This window comes from Acinonyx jubatus, chromosome E4 (genome assembly GCF_027475565.1).
Source record: "Acinonyx jubatus isolate Ajub_Pintada_27869175 chromosome E4, VMU_Ajub_asm_v1.0, whole genome shotgun sequence".
NCBI lineage: Eukaryota > Metazoa > Chordata > Mammalia > Carnivora > Felidae > Acinonyx > Acinonyx jubatus.
Genome location: NC_069395.1, coordinates 64,116,085 through 64,142,776, shown reverse-complemented (window position 1 = coordinate 64,142,776; position 26,692 = coordinate 64,116,085). Strand labels below are relative to the sequence as shown.

The following is a 26,692-nucleotide window of genomic DNA, read 5'->3' as shown; positions in this document are numbered from 1 at the left end:
AATATTCAAAGATATGTGCAGCTATCACCACATTAAATTTTAGAACATTTTCATCACCTCAGAAAGTAACCCTGAACCCTTTAGCTGTACATATAGATTCATGAAAGGTATTTTTGAGGAAATACACTAGATTAGGAATTCTTTGTCCTAGGCACATTGGAGATACTATTCTACTGGCTTGTGGCTTTGTGTTGCCTTACTGTGACTCTTTTGAATGTAGTCTGTCTCCTGCATTTGGCAAGAAGGGAGGATTCTCTGTTGGACCCTGCAGTGTCGGGTTGACACTATGTCCCTCGAGCTCCCCAAAGCAGGTGAAGCCAGAGGCTCTCACGTGCCATAGTTCTGCCACTCTACTTACTTCTCAGGGCTCCCTCTTCACTTAGGTTTTGGCCTGACAATTCTTTACTATCTTGCCAGCATTACATTACTTTTGAGAATATCTTATCTAGCATTTTACATTGTTTTCTGTGACAGAATCAGAATGGCTACTAAGCCTGCCATATTATCAGAAACAGGATCCAAACTAATTTTCATAAATTTGAACAGGATCAAACAAATCAATTTATGAAAATAAATTTTTTTAAATATTTATTTTTAAGGGGGGAGGGGCAGAGAGAGAGGGAGACAGAGAATCCCAAGCAGGCTCCGTGCTGTCTGCGCACAACCTGATGAGGGGCCTGACCCCACGAACCGTGAGACTATGACCTGAGCTGAAATTAAGAGCTGGGCACTTAACTGACTGAGCCACTCAGGCACCCCTGAAAATAAGTGTTAACATTTCTGCTCACAAGTTTTTTCCTGGGCAGTGATCTCACAATGATGTGACCATCTATGTACTCCGATATTTGGGGGCTTAGGGTATGCATCTGGAACTTTGGAGGTGTGTTTTACTGCACACGTAAGTGTATATAAATAGAGCTTATGCAGGACAAGTACAACTTCGGTAATAAACATCTTGTGGCCATTTTTTCTGAGGGGCTTGATAACTCAGTTATAGTATAATTCAGTCAGGCTGGCTGCCCTTTTTGAAATATTTCAAAATGTTATTAAATATTTCACACCCTAAAAGAGTGTGATATGAAGTGTGCAAAGGCCAGGCGAAGGGCAGCACTGTCACCTTTATGAGCACTAAAGGACATTATTCACATACAACAGAGGACCACCTACCGGCCTGGAGGACTCCCGCCAGTCCAGACCACTGTGCCACATGCAGCGCCAGCTCTGGGGACGGGCCCAGGAGGTCTCCCTGCTGCTGGCCAAACCACCAAGGGCTCCAGGCTGCACGTGAGCGGGTCTGGCCAGTGGGTGAGAAAATCTATGCACAGATCCAGAATTAAACGAAAATAGTTGAACACAATTTGAAAGTTACAAATAAGATATGGGCAGTGTCTTCTCGGTTCACTTTTCAAGAAGAAGACGAAAACACAAACTTTCAGGTTCAAAATTGGACACAACCCATCTGCAACTAAGTATTTCCTTAGCAAAAGCAGCTCCAAGCCACTCACACGGTGGTACCTTCTCAACTACTGCGGTGCCTGCCAGGCTTTTTGGCATTGCTACATTCAGTTTGCATTAAACACACACACACACACACACACACACAAAACTACAGGCAAACATATAGGTGAGCCAGGTGGGTCTTTGGCTGTTGGAAAATCACTTTTTATGCTACTGGGCTTTTTTTTTTTAAGCTTTGCAATAAAATCAGGCAATTTTTTTGACCTTGTTTACCTCAATATGGATGTAACAGGGCATTCCAAGTAATTCTCATACATTCACTAGCCCGACACTTAATGATACTAGCCTGTGTTTGTACGTAGTTGTGAACATTTCCAAGTGTTCTCCCGTCTCTTGTCTCAGCACCAGGTTAATTGTGATGTGCAGTGGTCACTCAACCAAAACTACTTGGAAGAAGCAAGATCTTAAACCTAATTATCATAACCCCTTCATTCAAATTTATCCACAGTAAAACCTGTGGTCCTGAGCCTGAACTACATGAACATTTAAAATAAACAAAAAGCTCTTTTGCTCTTAACCTGAGTTAGAGATTCTAACAATAGGACATATACTATAAATAGGTCGCGTACAAAGAACTATATAAATTTTTAAACTTCCAAGAGTAAGAAAGTCTTGCCCTTTTGGGTGGAAGACTTATTTAGAACTAGAAATACATTGTTTGCATAAGGAAGTGATTCTGCTTACTCATTTGTGTGATGAAATAAACCCAAGAAAAATCAAATGGCAATGAGACAAAATCTCACTATGATGTTAAAAAATGCTGTTGTGTGGTGGAATTATGAGGGGCACATGGGTTTTGTTTTCTCAGACTCAGGTGGTAAGTGGTAGGGGTGTGTGGCAGATGCACCTGTCAGTGGTGTGGAGCCAACGGCATGTATAATAGACAGAGTAGGAGGGGAGGGTTCAGTTGAGGTGAGAACTCAGGATCTTCCTTTTTTTGGGACACAAATAAGAACTCATGGCTCTGATCTTCCTGTCACCCACAAAGCTGACCAGTAGAGGTGATGGAGAAGTAAGGATTTATCACCCTGTTGGGGAACGGCACTTACCCAGACTACCTGTGTAATTAGTTAAGGTCATGGTGAGAAATAGTTCTCGTTCTGAAGTGATTTCTTGGACAGTATGGTCTGTCTTTTCTTTCTTTGGTTTTGTTTCCCAGTGTTTTGATCTCTTTAAAAAAAAAAAAAAAAAACAAGGACTAAGAACAACACAAAAGTGTTATATCACAAATGAAGCTACCCCACCACAGAAGCGTAACTCTCATACAGCATCTGGTTTAACATAAGCAGACCCCGAGGAACGTCACACACTTTCCTTCTTCTCTGCCTCTTCACGCTTCCTTGTTCCGGCTCCCCGTGAGTTTCCACGTCATTTCTATATAAGGCTTAGAATTCATGAAAAGTCTAAACTCCTTTGAAACTTGAGGCAGTTACCTACCAGAATCCATAATTCCTGAAAATGAAAAATTAAAACCCAGTGTCCTGTTTTTTTATCATGAAAATTGTCAAACATACCCCAAAATAGAACAATATAATGAACCTTCTTCTATCCATCATCCAGATTCAATAATTAGCAAAATTTTGCAACCCTTATTTCTCAGCCCCCTCCTTTTTGTTGAATTATTTTATTCTATTTTGCAGTTTTTAGCATTTCTGAATCTGTTCCTTGCTGTCTTTTGTTACTTTTGGAAATTTTCGACCATTATGTCTTCATATCTTCTGCCCCAATCCTTCCTTCTCTGATTTGAAATCCCAGTTAACATGTGAGACCTGTGCCCTTTAGTTTCCATTTTATTGCCTCTCTGTGTTTTGCAACGGATATATCCTTTTGACCTGCCTTCCAGTTTACTAATTCTTTCTTTGGCTGTGACATATCTGATGTTAAGCTATTGAGTTCTTGACTCCAGTTTTCTATTTTTCAGTTCCAGAAATTTCATTAAGGATTTTCTTTTTTCTGATTGTCTGGTAAAGTTCTTTTTAATTATTTATGTTCTCAAACATACTTTGTACATTTATTTTAAAGTCTATGAGAACCTAAATATTTGAGTACCTATAGGTCTGTGTTTCATTGTCAGTGTTTTTTTTCTCTTGGTTTTCAGATGGCTCTTCTCTTTTTGTATGCCTGGTTATAATTTTACTGACTGCAGGACATTGTCAAAAAAAATTGGGGGGACTATTTTAGGTTCAGGATGACATCTTACTTCAAAGGGAATTCACTTTTGCTTCTGGAAGTCTGTAGGAACAGATCACCTTAATCCAATCAGGGTTCAAACTGGTTAGTCTTTGTGAGGGCTGGCCTGTTTCTGGCTTAGCAGTACTCTTAGATTGTTGCACCCTGAGCCCCGATTTCTGTGTGTCTATATCCCTGAGACTGCCTGAACCTCTGCTCGGCTGTGGAGCTTGTTTTGCCTCTGGTTTCAATTCAGTGGAGGGAAAAGTAGCAACAAATACAAGGATCACCTTCTTGAGCCTCTGTTCTTTTTGCCATTTTACTCTTCCAGATCCCCCTGCCTCAGTGGGTGATACCTTCAAGCAATTTTTTTTTTTTTTTATAATTTTTGTCTAACTTTTCTTGTTTTTAGCAAGGACTTTGGTCTGAAATGAGCTCATCCACCATTGCTGAAAGGAGACATTCTGCTGAAGAAATTTAAATCAAATCTTGGACATTATATCACATCATCCACTCATACTTTAGTTTGCATCTTGGAAAAACATGGACATTTTCTTACATGCCATTTCTTACAGTGTCATTTCATGTTGAGATTTCCTAGATTTTCTCAAATGTTTTTGTTTTTTTTTTACTTATTTTGAGAGAGAGGGAGAGTGGGGAATAAGGGCAGAGAGAGAGAGAGAGAAAATCCCAAGTGGACTCTGTACTATCAGTGTGGAGCCCAACGTGGAGCTTGAACTCACGAACCCTGAGACCATGACCGAAATCAAGAGTCAGACGCTTAACCTACTAAGCCACCTAGGAGCCCCAGAGACGGTTTTTTAAATAGTAATTTTGTTTGAGTTCAGATGCACAAAGTCTATATATTACATTTGGTTGTTGTATCTGTTGAGTATCTTTTAATCTAGAGTGTTCTCCTTCCCTGCCATCTTTTTCTTTTCATGCCATAGACCTGCTACAATTCTGGGTCGAGGTCCTATAGAATTTCCCATATCTCAGATGTAGCTGGTTGCTTGTTTTTCCTGTGAAATGGAATCTAACTGTATGGGCTTGATGAAATTCAGGGCTGGTTGGTTGGTGGGTTGGTTGGTTTTGGCAAGGATGCTTTTGTAGGTAGTGCAGAATGATTCCTGTTGCATGGCATCAGATAGCATGCAGCGTCTGGTTTTTACACTTTAATGATGCTGACATTGATCAGTGGGTTCTGACGGTGACAGTGTCATCCATCCATTGTAAAATTCTCCATCCTTCCTTGTCCTCCTGGTTTCATCTAGCGATACGTTTTTCCTGCATCAGTTATTTTACCAGGAGTTGCAAACTAATGATTTTTCTTATTCCACCACTATTTCACATTTATCAGCCCAAAATCATACACTAGAGCTATTTGATTACTCTGAAATATAGTTAAGCTCTTCTTTTAAATCCGGTAATGTCTTTTGCATCCGTTCTAAAACAAAAAAAATCATCCTGAGCAGTAAATCTTTTCTCCTGCTTTCGACGCCAGAACTGCTACCTGTCGTGGAACAGCGTAGTTGGTTATCACATCACGTAGGAAAACCTCGGCGAGACCAGGAACGCAGGTCCTGCCCCCAGGTCTTCTCTGCAGCCTTTTAACTCGAGACCTTTCAGTTTCCTGACTCTCGGCCTCTGCGCAAAATATGGCAGCAAAACCTTGGTGCTCGTGGGTGTGAGTGAAGCTGGTTCGTATGCTGCCGCGGTTGTCTGCTTGTTTAAACACGTTCCTGCCTATGCACCCACTCGCCACGGAAACCCCAAAAGCGGTTTTTCCGTTCTGGGCCCAGCATCCTGGAGCATGTGATCGCTAGCGTGTACTTCGGAAGAGGGCATTCCTAAGGCCGGACAAGTAGAATGCCTGTGGACTTTGTTACCGTGTATACACTTTGTGTTTCCACCACAGTATTTCTTTTGTGTCGCGGTCTGCCGCAGCCCTGCCCACCCGGCGAGCCCCCAAGCCCTGCTGCACCAGCCGTGCCAGAGCTTTCTTTTCTGTCCCCCTCACGTGGTCCCACCTCAGGTCCGGCTGCCTCTAGTGTCTCTCGTCCGGTTTTGTTTTCCGTCCTGGTGAAATCCTCCTGGCCCCGCTGGGTCGTGCCCAGCTGGCGACAAGCTGAAGGCCGAACTTCCTGGCTTTGCGTTTCTGTCTCTGCACAGCCTGGCCAGACTGGTGCGCTCACTGGCCCTTTGTATTTGGCATCTCCCGGGCTGCCCGTGTCTCCCCATGCCCCGTGTGCCTGTCCCGGGAGCCTGTCACCCCTTCCCATCTGGACCAGCTCAAGCCGCACCCTGGTCACCGAGGGCCCCGCCGCTTCTGGAATCCCGTGTCTGTGCCAAGGCAGCTCTCATACTCCTGTGTCATGACTTTATTGGCCTTATTTCTGCAACTGGCCAGTGTCCCCACCAGGGCAGGGACTGCCCTTGGATGTGGCACAGAATGTGGCATCTCACGGGCACCCCGTTCCTTCCCTCTCCCGCTCAGACTCCTGCTTTGGCCCCCACACTGCCACGTGAAAGTCCCCTCATAGTCCCGTTCTCCTCGTCTTCTCCAGATGAAACTTTGCTTTGTTTTTTAATACCTTTAAGCAACCAGAGCAGGTACCTGTCGTGGCATAATTGTGGACCACTTTCCCTACCATCACGGAACCAAAGATTTCTTTCCTTCTCCTAACAGACATGACAGACATCCACTTAGTGGAATGATTTTAGTCTAAAATTACTTTTTGGCTTCTGAATTTAATTAGTCCACATTCATAGCAATAAAATAAAATCCCAAGTCCAGGTGTGTTTTTGAGGAAAGTGTCCAGGGCAGTCGCCTTCTGATAATGGTGTCCTCTGCATAAGCCTTTTGTCTGGGGATCTTAAAATCTTTTCCACACAAGTAGATACTGATGTTCCTTTTGTAGGGGGTGAGAGGTGAAGTGGTTGATGTCCGGGCGTCCTCAACAGGTAAAGAAAAATCCAAGACCCAGGTGTCTCCTTTGTTTTTCTCCTTCCCTTCCCTCCCTTCGCGGTTCTTTAAATGAAGCATGGCTGGCCTTTTGTTGATTTAAATACCTCTCTCTCAGGTACTGCTTTATGCTTTTTTAAGAGCATGAATGAGAGGAGTTTGTGTGTCATTTAATGTGGGGAAGAGTTGAGGTTCAGGGAGGAGGGACGGTTTGTAGACATGTGCACACCTATCAGAGAGTATCTGTGTCTCCTGGTAAATGTAGCTCATCTCTGTTACACAGTAGAGCTTAGACGTGGGTTCCATGAGTTCACAAGCAAAAAGTGGTTACATAGTGCTTGGCACAGGGAAAGCCCTATGTGAGTCATGGCCCTCAGGGCAGAATCCATGGTCTCTGGACGAGCAGCATTGGGAGTGCGCCCTCGCTTCTGCTAAGGGTCAGAATGTGCCTCCTTTCTCTGGACCCAGCCAAGCTTGCCCAAATCCTTGGGAGCCGGTTTACATCCTGTCTCCTTCCTCTGGGAAACCTTCCTGGTCCAACCAACCGTCATCCACCAGTCTCTCTTCATAACTACCATATTATTCTCTCAATTCAGTTCAGCCACCTTGAGCTGAGCATTGCCATGTACTAAGGTAGGCCTCATCCTGGCACTAAATCTCGCCCTCTCCTGTGATATTTTGTAACTGTGGTAGGAATCTTTGTCTGGTGGGATTATTGGGCCTTGGTGGAACAGCTCAGACCTGTACAGCCCCCATCTCCAGGAACAGGCCTGTACATACAGCAGGGGTTCAGTAGACTCTAAGGATAGAGGATATGGGGGGGGGGTGCGGTGTGCAGAAATGGTGAGCACGTTTTATTGATACAACAAACTGTTGAATCATACTGACCTAGTACGAGGTCCGGAACGTAGCCCTGAGGTTCCATTCTTCAGCCTGCCACACACCCTCTTCTTTTATGCGGCGAAGAGGTCAGTGTGTATGGAGGTCGTCTGGCAGGACATTGTGGCAAACGCAGATGGGGCCCCGCGATCCAGCTCTGTCATCCAGTGAGGTGATAAATACACAGGTCCCACACGAGAGATGGGCCATGATGAACCTTACAACTGGGATTCCAAGGGCTTTGCAGGGAAAAGGAGGGCACGGGAGCATCTCTGTGGGGAGCCGTGAACGTTCGTTGATTTGTTGACTCAGCTTGAACCAAGCGGCCATCTTCTGCTCCAGTGTTCCAGGTGCTGCAGCGTCCTGAGAGGTGGACTGTGAGATCGCACCTGGTCTCTCCACCCCCCACCCCTGCCCGGCTGGAAACGCACAGGTGCCACCTTGTGTCTCTTCTGCAGTGTTTATTCGACATTCCAGCCCCGTCATCCCGGGAGTCTGTTCACCCCGGCCCGCACCCTCCACCTGCCCGCACAGCTGACTTTCTCGGTGGCCCCAGTGTGTCCAGCCAGGGTCGGCCGTCCTCTCCTGGGCTCCTGATGGCATGCTGGCTGCAAAGGTGAGAGCTACTCACGCCGTGTGCCCTTCTCTTTCTTCCAGGATCTTCTTCCCAGGAAGCCACCCGGTCAGAGGCGTGCAGGTCATGAAGGTCGGCAAGCTGCAGCTGCACCAGGGCATGTTCCCGCAGGCCATGAAGAACCTGAGGCTGGTGAGTGTGCACGCAGAGAGGGAGGCCTGGTGGTGCGGCGCGCTGGGCCACTTGCCGAGTGCACATAGGCACGTGCCCGTACGTGTTTCACAGCCGGCTCCGAAAACACGTGATTTGTGCTGCTCGCCCCTTTTTGTGTAGAAATGTGCCTACCGTGGCTGATTCAGACTCCCCACGGAAAATCAGCCCCCAGAAATCAGGACGGTTTAACGGTCGGCTTTTGCCAACTGGTGCAAACTGGCCTTCTGCACTCGGGCCCCACCCAATCCCCACAGGACACTGTCCGTAAGCCCCTGTCAGGCTGGCCTCTGGACCACCTGTCTGCAGTCCACCTTTGCAGCCTGCACCCCCTCCAGCTGCCCCTGCCTCTCCATACGGCCAGCGTTCACTGGGCCACCCAGGGTTGCCCAGGACACCTTGAACTGGTCACACTTAGGTCTTTACCAAGACAATTCCTGTGCCTCAAATGCTGCCCCCCCCAACCCCTCTCCCCCCAACCACTCCCTGGGCTGGCCCAGCTGCAACCTGGTTTTCACCATGTGCTCCTCTCCGCATGCCGACCCTGCCAGCAGAGTGTTCACCCCACGGTACAGGCACATCTCGGACGCACCGCGGGCCTGCTTCCAAACCACCACAGTAAAGCCAATATTGCAATAAAGAGGGTCCAGTGGACTGTTACCCAGTGTATATAAAAGTTATGTCTACATGATACTATAGTGTATGAGGAATACAACAGCATTATGTCTAAATATATATACATACCTTATTTAAAAATACTTTATTGCTAAACACTGCTAACCATCTGAGCTTCCAGTGAGTTGTGATTTGCCTGCTGCTGGAGGGTCTTGCCTCCCTGTTGGTGGCTGCTGACTGGTCAGGGTGGTGGGGCTGAAGGTTGGGGCAGTTTCTGAAAATAAGACAAGTTGGCCTCATCGATCGACTCTTGCCTTCATGAGCGAATTCTCTGGAACACGCGACGCAGCCTGATCGCATCTGACCCCTGGCGGAACTTCTTTCGGGACTGGAGTCCTGCCTCAGACCCTGCCGCTGCCTTATCGGCTCAGCTGATGTCCTGTTCCAAATCCTCCATTGTCATTTCAACAGTCTTCCCAGCGTCTTCACCGGGAGGACCTTCCACCTCCAGAAACCATGTGCGCATCCGATCAGGTTTGACGAGGAGATGGCAGGCCTTCGGTCCCGTCTGCAGCCCCCACTTCTGACCCCGGTTCCCTTGCTGTTTCCACCACAGCTGCAGGGACGCCCTCCCCTGACGTCTTGAAGGGGCATCTTGAGGGCTGGAACCAACTTCTTCCAAACCCCTGTGAATGCTGGTACTTTGATTTCTTCCCACAGATCACAAATGTTCCTAGTGGCATCTAGAATAGATGAAATAGAAAGGTGAATCCTTTCCAGAAGGTGTTTGATTTACTCTGCCCAGATCCATCAGAGGAATCACTATCTGTGGCAGCTGTAGCCTAATGAAATGTATTTCTTCCATAATAAGACTTGAAAGGAAATTCACTATTTGATCCTTGGGCTACAGAATGGATGTCGTGTTAACAGACATGAAACAGCACTGATCTCATTGTCCGTCTCCATCAGCGCTCTTGGGTGCCCAGGTACATTGTCAATGAGCAGTCATGTTTTGAAAGGAATCTTTTTTTTCTAAGTAGTAGGTCAGAATTTCAAGTCACCAGCTGCATTAGCCCCTCACAAGAGAGTCAGCCTGTCCTTTGAGGCTTTGAAGCCAGGCACGGACTCCTCTCCAGCCATGAAAGTCCTAGATGGCGTCTTCCAATGCAAGGCTGTTTTGTCTACACTGAGATCTGTGGTTGAGTGTAGCCCCCTCATCAATTCTCTCAGCTAGACCCTCTGGAGAACTTGCTGCAGCTTCTCCATCGGACTTGCTTCCTCACCTTGTACTTTTACGGAGACGGCTTCTTCCCTTAAACCTCGTGACCCAGCCTCTGCCAGCTCAGACTTCTCTTCTGCGGCTTCCTCCCCTCTCTGAACCTTCACAGACTTGAAGGGAGCCAGGCCCCTGCTCTGGGTCAGGCTGTGGCTTAAGGGAATGTCGTGGCTGTTGGCTCTTCCGTCCGGACCACGGACGCTTCGTCCACGTCGGCGGTATGGCTGTTTCGCTGTCTTGTCATTCGTGTGTTCCCCGGAGTAGCAGTTGTAATTTCCTTCAAGAACTTTCCCTTTGCATCCACAGCTTGGCTCGCTGCTTGGTGCACGAGGCCTGGCTTTCTATCAGCTTCACCATTTCTAGCTTTTAAGGTGAGAGATGTATAACTCTTCCTTTCACCTAAACACACAGAGGCCACTGTAGGACTATTAATCAGTATATTCAATATAATATGGCCTAATTCCCTGTCTCTGGGAACAGGGAGGCTGGGGTGGAGGCAGCCAGAGCACACAATATTTATTATATACATATTTATTATATGTGTCTTATATGGGCATGGTTTGTGGGGCCCCAAACCAATTACACAATGGTGACATCAAAGATGTCTGATCACAGATCACATACCAAATGCAATAATAATGGAAAAGTTGAAATACTGTGAGAATTACCAAAATGTGACACGGAGGCAGGAAGTGAGCAAATGCTCTCGGAAGACGGGCACCCACAGACTTGCTTCACGGCATGGCCACAGACCCTCAGTTAAAAAACACCACCACAGCACCCGAGAGGCACAGTAAAGCACTAAAATGAGGTATCCTGTAAACAGAATACCTGATGCCCAGGTGACCATGAGGTCTTTGCAGTTACCTCTGTAACCAGTTCAGGGGCAGACAAGGTACTTGGAACTTAGGAGGGATTCCCTGTTGGAGAAGGGGGGGTGGAGGGAGAGAGGTCAGCACGATGGTGGCAGTAAGTGCCGAGAAAGTACATGGGAGAACTGGGTCTGTGTTGGAAGACAGGAAAGGGTGAGGTTTATTTTCACCCTCTTGATGAGGCTCCTGTGCCGCTGGCTCTCTGGTCCTGGCCTTTCCACCCCAGCAGAGAGCTCCTCTCCCCCAAACCATGGCTTCCGAACAGTCCATTGAGCGTCTGACATCAGCTCAGGTCATGATCTCGCAGTTGGGTTCATGAGTTCAAGCCCCACCTTGGGCTCTGTGCCGTCAGCCTGTCAGTGCAGAGCCCAGTTCCAATCCTCTGTCCCTCCCCACTTACACTCTTCCAAAAATAAATATTTAAAAAGAAAGAAAAAGAAGAGAAACAAAGGAGTCATGGCACGGAGGCATGCAGGAGCCTGTCTAGAGTCATACTGACGTGGAGCCCGCTCTAGGTTCTTCAACTAGGAGATTGATGGAATTCTTGTATGAATCTGAGTAAGGCCCAGCATTGTCCTTCCAATTTAGGGGAGGGGGCAAACGTGTAAACAAACAGGTCACTAAGTCCAGGCTGGAGTCCAAGGCTCTCTTTTCTCCTACACTGGCCCAGTGAAATAGATGGGACTCTCTAGTAAGACCCCGTGTGCAGAAACCCCTTCTGATCTGCGAGCCCCCGATGCCAGCCCTGGGGGCGGCTCGGAGCTCTTTATTCATCGAGTGAGGCTTGATGTTGCCTGTGTGTGCAGAACTCTGGAAGGGGACCTCTGATACCCTTGGCTGCAGACACAGGAGCCCAAGCAGACATTTACATGTCGATTTCCGGGGTCACATGGGCTGGGTGGCTGCTGTGGCCATCCCCACCCATCTCACGCTTTCTGCCCTTCCGTATCCCTCAGGCCCCCATTCCATACTGCCTTCCTCACGTTCTCGCGATGTGAACCTCACCTCCAGAAGCTTCCTCTGTTAACGGTCTTATTTCGCATCTCCTTCCCCTGGTACCAAAGGTGAACCCCTGCAAGGACCCTGAGAGCTACGAAGGAGATTCTCGGAGCAGGATCAGCAAGTCTGCCCCGAGGCCTGCGTTACACCATGGCCTGACCCCAGACTTCCCGTTTGGCTCTGGAAGTCACTGAGTGTCTCACCAGGTTTTATCGTCAACCAGAATGCAGATAGACGTGTGCCTGGCAGTGTAGCCTGGTCGAGAGCGCTCAGCTTTCGAGGGAGGAGGTTCACGTGGCAGTCCTATGCCTTGACGCGAGTCTCTTAATCGCTCCGAATCTAGCTTTCTTAGTTTTAAAACGGGGATAATACCTACCCCACAGAGTGGTTCTGAGAAGTAAATGAGGTAGTATGTGAGACTGTTCTGCCAAGTCCCAAGTGTTTTGAGACGATCAAGGATGCTTATGGTTATAGGAACCCTCGTGCCGATCGTTCCCGCCGCTATTCCTGCCGTCCCTTCAGCACTGATGTTTGTAGCTTGGGATAATATGGCGTTTCCACTGCTGACAATTATGTCATGTAACTGCTCCCCAGCATTCCACAGGGACATGTTCTGTTTCCCCAAGTTGCGTAGGATTCCACAAGGGGCCCCGACTTTACCTTGTGTATCTCCTGGTGCTGCCTAACATAGACACACATGCCCCAGTCACAGCAAGTTCTGTTCAACACGTACTTGAATGAATAGATTTTTTTTTAATGAACTGAGATCTTTAAAAGTCCCACCCTGGTCCTGTCCCTTTGGCTAGTGTGCATGTGTAGTGTGTCTATGGCTAGTGGACCAGATCTTGTCTGGACCTTTCCTGACCACCTACTGGCAGAGTGAGGGTCTGATCACCCAGTTCCAGTGTGTGGCAAGGGTTTTCCCACACCAGCTGAGTGTCCTAAGTTCAGTTCAATTCTGACACCATCTACCCAGAGACAACACCGGATCCCACAGGTTAGGGGCTCAGCCCCACAGGGCCACCCTCTACTGCGGATGCTGAGGGCACGCCAGGTTGTCACCTGAGCTTGTGACTGACCAGCTATACACACTGGAGACTCCAAGGACCCCCGCTCCTTAGGTTCAACTGATCTGCTAGGGTGGCTCATGGAACTCAGAGGAACAGTTTGCTCGCCAGTGTATTGTAGAATGCTATAAATCAGGATAAACCAGACAGAAGAGAGGCATAGGGCAGGGTCTGGGGAAACCGCCCAGAGCTTCCGTGCTCTCAGAGCTCACCACTGTCCCCAAATCTCCACGTGTTCACCAATGCGGAAGCTCTTCAAACCCCATCCTGTATAGCGGTTTTTACAGAGACTTCATTACCTAGGTACGATTGATTAAATCGCTGGCTGTTGGCAAGTGATTCAGCCTCCAACTTCTCCCTTCTCCTAAAGGTCAGTCACGCGCTTGGTTCTCCTGGCAACCAGCCCCCATCCTTAGGCGCTTTCTGAAAGTCACGCTGTTAACATGAGACCCCTTTATTGCTTTCAGCACTTAGGAAATTCCAAAGGGTTTTAGAATCTCTGTGAGAAGCTAGGACATTAGCTATCTATCAAATTACCTATCTATCCATGTCTCCGTATTACAAAGTACCGGATCACACAGGCCACATGTCCATTTCTTTGCCAGCGCATAGGACCTGGGGGTCTAGGAACAGGAGCGGGCCAGTTTCATCCTGCAGAAAGCCTCCTTTCCTGAGTTTTCTCCTGGCTCAGGGAACCCAGAGAGGGGAAAGGGAAGCTCTCTGCCTTCCGAAGCTGATGTTCTCTTTAGGCTAGCACCCCTCCATATTCTTTCTCAGAGACTCCGGAAACAATAGAACGAAAGGGCTTGAAACCCTTTTGGGTTTCAAAGGCCGACTCTGGAGCAGAAATGAGTGCCGCTTCAGAAACAGAAATTTGCTACAGATTCCATTAGGCCAGCCTCCTCCAGGAAAGGGATCCCCTTAGCCCAGCACAGATTTGGTTTAGGCTTTCATCACCGGGCCCTGCTGAAACCCTTGTGACTGCTGCCGCAGGAGAGTCCTGGGGTCCCCTCGCGGTGCTGCTCTCCTGCTTTCTCCTGTCTCTAATCTGTTTCCATTCCCTTCCACTTACTCCTCGGAAGGATGTTGTCAGCATCTAACTTGACTTCTCGGAGCTCCCCTGCGGTCGCCCTCGGCTGGGCTGTCCTTCAGTGAGCCTGTTTCTGTCCCGTAACCTCGCTCTCCGAGCTGCTGATCCCCCTACCCTGGGCTAGACTAACCGCTTTGTTACCGTCCTGTTAGCTGCAAGCAGGCTGGGAGAAAACAGACTTCTTTCCCCTCAGTAAGCATTTGTTATTTAGATGTAAATTTTTTACACTACACCATATTGTTTGTTTCCCTTCTCATTTCATTCTGTTGAAGCATCTTACGTTTTGAGGATCCCTTTAGCACAGGCCACGAGCCCCGGACCCCCCCCCCCCCCGTCTACCCCACACAGCTATGAGCTATTCAGGCACAGCCGGAGAAAGCTGAATGCACCTCCCACTCCCGCCTACACCCCAAATGTAAGCCCCGACGTGGCTGATTCGGAGCTCGCGGCTCTCTTGCTCCTGTTCCTTAACCTGCTAACCTCTTTGCTCACGTTATTTATGAATCTCGTAAGAACCACTGACTTGCTAGAGAAAAACCTACATACACACATCCTGTACGCTGGGTGTGATGTGATGGGATTCCAGAGCTGCTTATCAGGCACACATTTCTTTTCCCTCTTATTTTTTTCGTTTACTTATCCTGACAGAGAGGGAAGGAGGGAGGGAGAATCCCAAGCAGGATGTGGGGCTCAAACTCATAAACAGGGAGATCACGACCTGAGCCAAAGTCAAGAGCCGGACGCTTAACCCATTGAGCCACCCAGGAGCCCCTCCCTCTGATTTTAAATCCATATTTAAATCATGCTTGGGGAAGTCATTTATTGGATTCCCTCAGGCTCCTGGTAGAGAGTATATGAGATCCTTGATAAGCTTAATATATTTGTATTAAAAATTAATAAGAAAGCTATTGTTTGCAACTTTAAATCATAATTTGATTCAACCTATTTAATAGAAGACCACAATTTTAAAATTACTCAAAAAAAAAAAAAAAAAAAAAGACGTGATGAGATTTAAATCAGTCCTGGGCCCCTGCCTTTATTCCTGAATGAACCACGCATGTCCTGTGGCAGACAATCAGTGCTGCCATTTCTCGTGTGACATTTAGAGTCCATACATGGCCCAGCAGCCCCCCTTGGAGGCTCCAAACGAGTCCTCTGTGGAAGATGATGTGGAGGCTCTTTTTAAATGCTGCTATTATAAAAATAAAATTTAATGGAAAGAGATAAGCTTTTCCCAGCACAAGCAGCCAGCTCCAATTTTATATTTCCTTAATCTGTTTTATATACTGCTGCAGGAAATTAAACTAAAATTGTCCTTTCTGTCTGATGTGCGCATGTGTGGGAGGGGCTGAGGGGACACACAGAGCTACAGGAAACGGCTGCTCCGGTCTGTCAGGGATTTACTGTAACTTTATTTGGGAGGGCAAAGCCCCACTCACCCACTGGGCTGAAGGTTTGTGGCCCCCGTAGAGATCTGGGCCCACAGCCACACGGTGCTCCTGTCTTATGTCAATGAGGGCTGATGCCCAAGACGAGGACCAGATCTCTTCTATCACCAGGTCTGAGTCCCCACTCACTCCCTGTCCACCCAGAGTGACCGGTCCTTCACACAAATACAGAGGGCGGGCTCTGACATACTTTGCACATACTGAATGCTATTTCTTTCTTTCCTTTCTCTCTGGCTCTCTTCCACTCCAGCCGTCCCTCATAATTGTAACGCCTACTTGTTTATTGTACTTCTACTCAGTTTCACCTTCTAGACAAATGATGCAGATGCTCTTTCAGTATCTTCCAGTCGGTCCGGTGCCCCAGCTATACCCGTTCGCTCTCTGCTTCCAGCCCCCCGTGGACAAAATCTTCTTAGTGTCTCAAATCTTGTACATAATGTCCGGGGGTTGCCCCCTGCCCCTGCCTTTGCTTCCCTTGCTGCGTTCACCAAGAGCATCTTGACTGGGAGATCCCTCTAGATGTCTCAGAAGCCATGTCTGGGTACAGGGGAACCTCTGGTCCCCCCCTCGGTCATGAAGACTGGCTTCAGGTGGAGGCTGCACAATGCAGCCATGGAGTGAACATCGGCTCGCGTCCTGAGAGCTGGCGCCCACCCTGCACCCGCGAGTCAGGCCACGATGTGACTGGTCCTCACGGCCCTTCCATAAGGAAGCAGGCACGGAGGTGTGGCAATGAATCTGGGGAAAGCCAGGCAGCTTCCCCTTCCTTCCTGGGGCTCTGTGATTCCAGGACGGCTGCAAGCCTCCTACTGGCGCTTGGGCACGTGTCCTAAGCAGGTCTGTCCCTCTCGTGAACAGGAAGACTCTGGATCAGCCACAATTAACCTCAGCTCTTGAGGAACAGACCTTATTTCTAAAGCTGGAAGGGGGAAGAAAGTGCAAATGATGGCTGGAGGAAAGGCAGAAAGGAGGGAAGATTGCAGCCCATAGTGTGTGAAGACATGCACATCAACCTCACCTTGTCAGAGGAATACGAAGATGACATTTGTCATTTAGCCAGAGTTGTCTCTGGCTGACGCACAGCCCATCGGGGCATCCTCCTGGGCAATAAGGCCAGGGCCTCGTCCGGCAGAGGGCCTCCATGAGGCGCCAGGAAGGAAGTGAGCTGTCCCAGGTTAGGCCTGACCTTTCTCTGGACCACATGTTAGTGGGGCAGGGCAGAGGGTCATTTCCCTTTAAGCAGAGAGGTGTTCAGGCAGTGCTTCTGGCCCACTCACCTTCCTCTGCCAAGTAGAAGGGATGAGAACATCCCAGAGCTTTCAAGTAAGACGCTTTCCCGTCAAAGACTCAAAGCATCTCTGTGATCTCTCATTGCAGTCCTGCTTTCAGGCTGCTTTCCACCTCAGACCTTAAGGTGTCTAGACTGACTGAGGACCCAGAGAGGAGCCCCAGTGGGGGGAGGGGAGGGGGATGAAATGGGACACCTTTGTTCCCAGAATGGTTTCAAACATTTGTTTTTGATCCTTCGTCTGGAGGGATCTCACAGAGCTTGGCTGCCGGCAAGGTGGGGCTGCCTCCACCACCCTCCCCACCAGGCCAGACCCACTCAAGTTAATCAGAACCTTCTGGGTTTCCCAGCTGGGATGTCACTGGGTGACGGGACTGCCTGTCGGCAGGGTCGTGTCTGGACTCCGTGATGAGCACTGCTCTCCTTCAGGCTGGAGACCAGAGCCCAAGCTGGCGGGTCCTCCTCTTGCTGTCTCTTTCCTCTCTCTCCCAGCAGCTACATTCAGACCCTTCTGCCTGCCTGTTTTCCTTTATTACTGTGCAGGGGACATTTTTAAAGAGGCCGGAATGAGAAGCCAGGAGCACAGGATGAAAGCATTTCCGGGCCTGGCCGCTTTGCTTCTCCGGGTCTAGGTTTCCTCCCCCACAGAACGAAGGGGTCTGAGGATGCGACCACTTTGCTTCCAGTTTTTGTCTCTAGCTGCAAAGGTCTTCCTACCCGGGAATCCCTAGGAATTGATCTTAAGCAAATATTCAGCAAAGGCAAAAAGTGTCCTGAGTTGGAAGATCTGTATCATATCATTTTTTTGTCAAAAATTGAAAGTGATCTGAATTTCCAAGAGTAGCTTAGTGACTGATGGTCTGTAAACATGATAGAATTAATTGCACACAACCATTAAAATGGTAATTATGCTGGCTATAAATTAACATTGAATAATAAAACACTGCTAGTGTTTGTTAAGAGCTCACTGTATGTCATTCTCAACCCCAAGGGCACATCAGAATCCCCTGAAGCCCCAGCCTCACCCTCCCCCCCAGAGGCCAGGTTTTGGTTAATCCTGTGTGTGTGGGGTCTGGGCGTTAGGGTCTCTTGTGAGGCTCCCTGGTTGATAATACTTTGCAACCAAGGCTGAGAGCCTGTGTGAAGACATGCCCACATTCAGTACAATGGACCTGTGCCCCCCTCCCCTTTCCTGCCAGCCCCCTACCGGGTGGTGCACGAGGACAGGGTTTCTAATTTATTTACTGCACAAATATCATTGCTCTGTAACAAACCATTCCAAAGCTGAGCAAATATTCCAAAACTATTCCAAAGTTCCAACCACACCTTTACCATGATCACAGATTCTGTGGGTCAGGAATTCAAACAGATGACAACAGGAGCAGCTGGCCCTTTTCCTTCAACGTCTGGGGTTTCAGCAAGGGAGACGGGAACCTGGATGTCTTCTGGCTAGCGGCTGGAGTCACCTGGATGCTTTCACCCAACCTGGGGCTCAAACTCACGACCCTGAGACCAAGAGTTGCATGCTCTTCCAGCTGAGCCTGCCAGGCACCCCTGAACACTTCTTTATGCCAATTTCTGGTGTCTAGGCCCGGAGGACCTGAAAGAGGGGTTCGGCGAGGACCGTCTACCAGAGCACGTACACATGGCCTCTCCGTGGGCCTCCTCACAGCATGGCGACTCACGGCCCCAGGAGCAAACACACTGGTGAATGAGGCAGAGGCTGCACGGCCTCTTTAACCTAGCCCTGGAAGTCAATAGCATTCCTTATACTGTTCTCACTGAAGTGGTCACAAGCCCACCCAGATTTCAGAAATATTATGGAGGCTGAATTGAACATGGGGAGTGAAAGAAGCGATTGTCCAAATGCTGACACTGTAATATGACATGAAAAGAATACAAAAATATGTGTACATCATAAGCCCAGTGCGTATAGATGAGAACTGAATGCAGCATGCAAAACTGAAATTTTAAGGTGATGGCAGCATAGAATCTCATCTTTAATACCACTTAATTATTTTTAGTTTTTATTCTTAAACCTAACCACCCACAACCCCCTGCACTAACAAGCCCTGAAGATCATTGTTGGACACCACACCTGGCACTACTCATTGGGAGTGTGCCGTCTACAAACACATGTAAAATTCACCCTGCCCCTTACTGCGTGGCTTGGAGAATCACAGTACTGCTCACGCTGCAGACCACGGGTTCTCCACGCCCAAGTATCGTGGGAAAGAGATGAGCAGGCAGGGGCCCACCTACTTTTGGATCAAGATGCTATCAGGCTGACTGGGGAGACACCGAGCCCTGAGGCCTCCACCCGGCCCATCCGCACAGTGTTGCCAAAGGCTATTATGGGTCTCATCACAAGAAAGAATTCAAGGATATACCAGACACAGTGGTTGAGAGGTACAAGTAGGAAAGTTTGTTAAAGGGAGTGTTTGCTCTCAAGATGTGAGTGCAAGTGAGCTCAAGAGAGAGCTGCGTGCCCCGGAGTTTGGATCTCCATCTTTATTGACCGTTGTTAACTAGAGGGTGGAATACTTTTTACTTGAGGAGGGGATTTCTTGGGAGCAGGATTTCATGCCTTTTCTCCCTTAGTCAGCGTTTCAGCCTTCTTTGTCTTGGGCCTACCTGGTTAGATCCGGCTTCCTGTGGCTTTGTTTTGGAGTGGTGCCGACAGGTCTCTAACCGCTGCCCCCAAGAGCTGGCCATGACTCCCGTTTTGTGGGTCTCCAGGCATCCTGTTGAAACCTAACTAACTGTCTACTCTAACATAATCTGTCTTCTTTCTTTTTCCAATAGGCTTTTGACATTATGAGAGTGACACACGGCAGAGAGCACAGCCTGATTGAAGACTTGATCCTCCTCTTAGAAGAATGTGACGCCCACATAAGAGCATCCTAAGGGGCGCAGGCAAAGATAGCTCATACCCATATTGAATGCCTGGTGGAGGTCACATGTGCCGCACTGTTTGTGGGCCTCCCCTCTGGGAATGCTAGGCTGTGTTTATGTAGGTAAATAAGCAGGCATACCATGTGCAAACCACAAGAATCATTAGTTGTAGAGAAGCACAATAATAAATACAAAAAAAGTGGTTGAAAATGTCATCTGCTAATTGTTTTGTTTACTCGTTGGTGACTTTAATGTTCCACATCTCAACATGAAGGCTAGAAAGTTCTAGTAAAAGCATAGCAGTGTACGTTGAATCTTCTCCTTGAATATCTGGGGGGATAACTGGATAAAAATCAATGTTTTTACAAGCAAAAACTTAATGTCCATTTTGTCAAAAAAGCAGAATGTTTTCTTTACTGTTTGTAGTAAATGATAATATATATCCATTATTTATACCCCAATACATCTCTAACACAGAAAGTATTATCCTAGGTCCTAGAAAGAAGTCATTTTAGGTGCTATTAGAAAAGCATAGGAAGTCTTAATGGGAAAAAAATGTTTTTTTCAAATGTCTTGGGTTCTTTGTATAATTCTTCTGTGCATTCTGTAACTCTGTATATGTCATGTTTTTTTAACTTGGAATTTTTTTCTGTGATTCCCTCCATCTGTGGCTTGACCATGTGATGTGCATGCCACAAAGCTCCCTCACCCTGCACCCCAGCTCACATCAGGTTTGTTTTTGCTTCCTCCTATTTCCCAATCCCATGGCTGCTTTTCCCCCTTTCTGCATTAGACAAATTCAGAAAAAAAGGTGGTTTGTTTTATGGCTCCGTGACCCTGTGAGCAGTTCAGTCCCTCCTGGTTGGATGGGGCCCGGGCAGGAGTTGCAGCCCTTGGTTCCGGCGGCTGCGGGCGTTCTTAGGGAGGCCCCAGTCAGCCACACCTTATTTTACAAGCCAGGAAAGGAGCTACTTACTGGGAGTTGTGGCCTGGCCCCTCACACAGGGAGAGACAAAGCTTCCAGCCACATGGCCACGGCAGGCGGCAGAGAAAGCTGGCCACTGGAAGCCGGAATCCACTTGACCAATGCCTGGCAATTACTCGGACCATGGAAATGTGCTCAGTATCGGGCTTGCTGGTGCACTCTGTACCTTTCTGTCAGCTGGCCTCTGCCCCAGCCACAGGCAAGTATCAAGCCTTATCTCCGGGGCACACAGGATCTCCAGTAACCACAGTAGCACAACACAGTAGGTATTCTGAAGCCCATTTTATAAGAAAACAGAGGCCCAGCATCAGTGCTCTGGAATCCTTCCTAATTTACTAAGTTACCTTGAGAAAGTGGCTTCATCTCAGTCTTTATGAACAACCAACTCTACCCAATTCAGCAAATATATATTGGATAGTTACTGTGTGTTTAGGAAAAGGCAATACAAAGACTGAATAAGTTATGCCCCTTGTTCTCAAAATGCACACTCTCTGGTGTAGTATTTGTGTCCGTTAGCTTTTACTGTGTAACACGCTTAGTGGCTCAAGATAACACTTATTCACGATTCTGTACGTTAGCAGTTGAGCTAGACAGTTCTGGTGTGGTCCAGGCGTGGCTGATCTTGGCTGCCTACACCACCGTCTGCAGTTGCAGGTGGGTCGGCTGGGGAAACGGGGGTGACTGAGGCTTGTAGCTCCCCGGGTTAGCCCAGCCTTGTTCCCGGGGCAGCAGGGTTCCAGGAAAGGTAAGCAGGCAAGCCCCAATGTGCAAGCACTTCTCGTAACTGCTTGTGTTGCATTTGCCAATATCCCACGGGCCAAAGCCATTCACAAGGCCGGCCCAGAGTCTGGGGTGGGGAGAGCCTCTTCTCTCAGTCATCCAATCGCAAGGTGTGGAAAGAGAGGGAGGTATTGTGGCCATCTATGCGATCCATGTTATAGAACTTTGAGTGAATTGGATGAAATTTATAGACCTTTCCAGAAACCCATGTACATATATATGAACAATTTGCTTTTAGGATCAGGGACTCTTGAGCTCCCTGTGGTCCATCAGCAGACTCCCTGGAGTCCTTCGCCTAATGAGAAGTAGATTTGCTACCTTTCAAAAGCACTGATGGGAATTACGTTGGCTCGTCATTTTAAATTCATTAGGGAAAGAAAGAAGCCATAACAGAAGGTCGGGGTAGGAACTCACGTGCCAAATGAGCAGAGTTCGCTGATAGAACCCTGTGTTTGCCAGTTTTCTGAAATTTATCAGTGATGATCCTGGATAAGGAGATTTGCCCTCACGCCTCCTCAAAAAAGCATGACAAGCTTTTAAATCCCTCTCAGCTCACTTCCCGTTGTCTGAGAGAAGGGCCCCTAAGAGGGAGGGGCCCTGCTTGCATCAACTTTAATAGAAAGCAAACATTTAAGCAATGGTAAATGTTTACCCAACATCTTTACAGCAAAATAACTTTGGAGAAGGGGGAAGGGGACGGAGAACATAATTTAAAATCTGTGTCACCAGTGGCTGACGATTTATTGCCGCCCCAGCCTCCAGGACTGCTATTCCATTAATCCATAGATTGTAGCGGCAGGCTTTTTTCACATCAGTAACTTGACGCCATTAGTTGTTCCTCTGGGATAAGAACACATTTAAACTGAAAATGAACACACTGGGCATAATTTATGGCCATGCCATATGAATGCCAAGAGTACAGGCAGGACGGCTGCCTGGAAGGCCTGCTCACCCTGGGAGCTCAAGGCGGCCTTCCTCTAGCCGGGCAGGAATGCAGGCAGCAGAGAGGGCGGCCACAGTGTGGCGAGGCCAGACAGCCACAAACCACAGAGGTCCCTCCGTCAAGCTTCACAGTGGGAATGAAAGAGACAGTCCTGCGTGGGGGCCCTCCCCTGAGCTCTGTCTCGAGTATTCTCTTCTGGCCCAATCAGGAAACGATGTGACACTCAGAGTAGCCCACAAGCGAAGTTCCTGAGTCAAGGGTAAACGCATATGTGAAATACTGTGGCATTTACCTTGAGCCGGTTGTATGACAATGCCTGCCTCCCCTCAGTCTTGACAACAGGGTGGGTTTTTCAGCTTTTGAATGTTGTGCTAAGCTCATGGATGAGAAATGGTATCTCAATGTACTTTTAATTTTCTTATTGGCAAAGTTTGAGGTCTTCAAATATTTAAAAGCCTTTTGTCTAACTTTCTGTGAATGCTATTTGCCTGTCTTTTGTCCAATTTTCTATCAGACTGTTGTGGGTTTTTTTTTTTTTTTTCCTTTTCGTCTTTTTTCCCTCATCTTTAGTCGTTTCTATATTAGGAAGATTTTCCCTTTATCTGTAATATTTCATCTCTCAGTTTGTCACTTGTTTTTTTGACTTTTCTTTAATATTTTGCCCTGAGTTCCTTTGGATAGCATTTTCAAAAAGGCATTTCATAAGAAATCTACTCTAGGGTAAGCCGGGGTCCTATTGTAAAGTTAAGCACCATGAATCCTCCTCAAATGGTTCCTGATTCTTAGCTGTTCCTGAGTTGAGTTGATATTTTAAAAAATCATTCTTCTCCAACATTCTGGCATCTTCCTGTCTTCAGCCAGCACCTTGCCTGGTCAAGGTTCTTCACCTGGTGGAAGTTCAGTTTATCATTCCTGAACTCTCTTGACACTTAATGGTCTTGCCATGTTGGGATGCCTCAATCTTCCATTAAACTGATTTACTTGTTAGAGAATCCCCTGGTTCAGACTTGGTCCACCCCACTATATAGCAGCAATTAGAGATTGGGATTCAGTCAATTCAACCAGAATAGTAATCTGCTTCTTTGTCTTTTGATTCAGAGGCATGATGAGTCCAAATGGCCATAAGGCAGTCTGTCCATGATTATGGAGCCACTGTTGTATTCCCTGGAGGAATCATTTCTCCTTTAGAAACCTAGACATATAAACTAGCAGATCAAAAAGTCACAGGGCTAGGAAGCAAAAATTCCACAAGTGCATTATTAACTGTAATTGTGAGAGAAAATGATTTACAAACCTTTTTAAAAATATGTGCCAACATAGCATATTAAAAGTAAATATAGAGGGGCACCTGGGTGGCTCAGTTAAGTGCCCGACTTGGGTTCAGGTCATGATCTCACAGTTCATGGGTTCGAGCTCTGCATTGGGCTCTGTGCAGATAGCTCAGAGCCTGGAGCCTGCTTCAGGTTCTTTGTCTCCCTCGCTCTCTGCCCCTTCCCTGCTCACGCTCTCTCTCTCTCTCAAAAATAAACATTAAACATTTAAAAAAAAATAATATAAAGACTGGAAGTCTCCCAATTGTGTATCCCATGAATACTTTCATAGGACCTACTGGGTGACTGATTTCTCTAATTTTCTTTTTTAAGTATATTTATATTTTTTTATTGTAGTTGACATGCAATGTTACATCAGAGGTATACAACCCAGTGATTTAACAACTCTATACATCTGCTATGCTCACCACAAGTATAGATACCATCTGTCACCACATGCTATAACAATACCATTGACTCTATTACTTATCCCATACCTTTCATCTCTGTGACTTATTAATTACATAACTGGAAGCCTGTACCTCCCACTCCACTTTACCATTCTGTTCATCTCCCCACCTACCCCCCTGGAAGCCACCCATTTATTATCTGTATTTATGGGCTTTTCTGCTTTTTGTTTATTTGTTTTGTTTTTTACATTCCACATATTAAGTGAAATCATATGGTGGTATTTGGGTTTTTGGTATGAATTATTTCACTTAGGATAATATGAAAAGATCTCATTCTTTTTCATGGCTAAGTCATATTCCATGTGTATGGGCACGCACATGCCATTCCTCTTTACCCATTCATCTATCACTGAATACTTAGGTTGCTTCCATATCTTGGTTATTGTGAATGATGCTGCAGTAAACATAGGGGTGCATGTATCTTTTGAATTACTGTATTCATTTTCTTTGGATAATTACCCAGGAGTAAAATTGCTGGATCATATGGTATTTCTACTTTTAAGTTTTTTTAGGAAATTCTATACTGTTTTCCACAGTGGCTGCACCAATTTACTATCCCATCAATACTATGTAAGCGTTCCCTTTTACCCACACCCTTACCAATACATGTTATTTGTTTTGGTTTGTTTTTTTTTTTTGTTTTGTTTTTTTTTATAATGGCCATTCTGACAGGTTTGAGGTGACACCCCAGCGTGGCTTTGATTTGCATTTCCCTGATGATGAGACATGTTGAGTGTCTTTTCATGTATCTTTTGGCTATTTGTCTGTATTCTTTGGAAACAGTGTTAGTCCAGGTCCTCTGCTGATTTTTGATTGGATTATTTGTAGGTATTCAGCTGTAGAAATTCTTTATATAGTTTGGATGTTATCTCCTTACCAGACATATCATTTGCAAATATCTCCTATTCATTAGGTTCTCTTTTTGTTTTGTTAATGGTTTCCTTTGCTGTATGAAAGCTTTTTATTTTGGTGTAGTGCCATTAGAAACTTTAGTTTTGCTTTTCTCTCCTTTGCCTGCAGAGACCTGTAAAAAAATATTGCTAAGGCTAATGCCACAAGATTAATGTTTTATTCTAAGAGTTTCATGGTTTCAGATCTCGCATTTAGGTGTTTAATACATTTGGAGCTTATTTTTATGTGTGGTGTTAAAAGATGATCTAGTTTCATTCTTTGCATGTAGCTGTCCAGTTTTCCCAGAACCATTTACTGAAGAGTGTCTTTTCCACATTGTATAGTTATATATTAATTGCCCATATAAGCATCATTTCTGAGCTCTCTGTTCTGTTCTATTGATCTATGTGTCTGTGTTTGTGCCAGTATCATACTGTTTTGATTATTATAGATTCTATATATATTTCAAAATCTGGGATTATGACACCTCCAGCTTTGTTCCTCTTCCTCAAGACTGCTTTGACTATTTGGGGTCTTTTGTTGTTCCATACAAATTGTAGGATTATTTGTTCTAGTTCTAAGAAAAACACTATTGGTGTTTTGCTAGGGATTTCACTGAATGTGTAGATTGCTTTGGGTAATATGAATATTAGAGCAGTATTAATTCCGATCCATGAACATTGTATATCTTTCCATTTGTGTTGTCTTCAATTGCTTTCATCAGTGTTTTGTAGTTTTCAGAGTACAGATCTTTCACCTGCTTGCTTAAGTTTATTCCTAGATATTCTTTTGGGCGCAATTATAAATGGAAATTTTTCTTAATGTCTCTTTCTGCTATGTCTTTATTAGTATATAGAAACACAACCAATTTCTGTATATTAATTTTGTATCCCGTAACTTTACTGAATTCATTTATTACTTCTAATAGTTTTCTGGTGGAGTCTTTAGGGTTTTCTATGTATAGCATTGTCATCTGCAAATAATGACAGTTTTACTTCTTTGTTACCATTTTGGATTCTTTTTATTTCTTTTTCTTGTCTGACTGTTATGGCTATGACTCCCAATACTATGTCGATTAAAAGTGGGAAGAGTGGAGAGGAGGATCCAAGATGGCAGAACAGCATGAACGTTTTTGTGTGTCTCGCGTCCATGAAATACAGCCAGATCAACACTAAACCATCCTGCACACCTAGAAAACTGACTTGAGGATTAACACAACAATCTGCACAACCTGAACCACAGAAGTCAGCAGGTACACAGCACAGAGAGGTGCACTGGGGGAGAGAGAAGCTGTGGAGGGCAGGGAGCTATTTTTGCTTGTGGAGAGAGGACAGAGACAAGGGGAGAGTATGGGAAGAGAACCCCCCCCAAAACCAGCTGGAGACAAACTGGAAAAGTGGAAACATCCCCAGGGACTGAACTAAAAAGGGAGAAAGGAGAAAGGAGAG

General features: G+C 46.5%; 1 protein-coding gene across 6 annotated transcripts in view; it reads left to right on the top strand.

Annotated features, from left to right (window-relative positions):
• The window catches only part of SMYD3 (SET and MYND domain containing 3), a 682,604-nt gene extending 658,516 nt beyond the window's left edge, over window positions 1–24,088 (top strand). For all 6 annotated transcript variants that reach the window (XM_053209274.1, XM_053209275.1, XM_053209273.1 and 3 more), the window contains 2 exons: window positions 8,189–8,297; window positions 19,776–24,088. In XM_053209274.1, coding sequence (XP_053065249.1) covers window positions 8,189–8,297; window positions 19,776–19,877 — 211 coding nt within the window. In that variant the 3' untranslated portion in view covers window positions 19,878–24,088. The remainder of the gene's footprint in view (window positions 1–8,188; window positions 8,298–19,775) is intronic.
• Window positions 24,089–26,692: the final 2,604 nt, after the last annotated feature.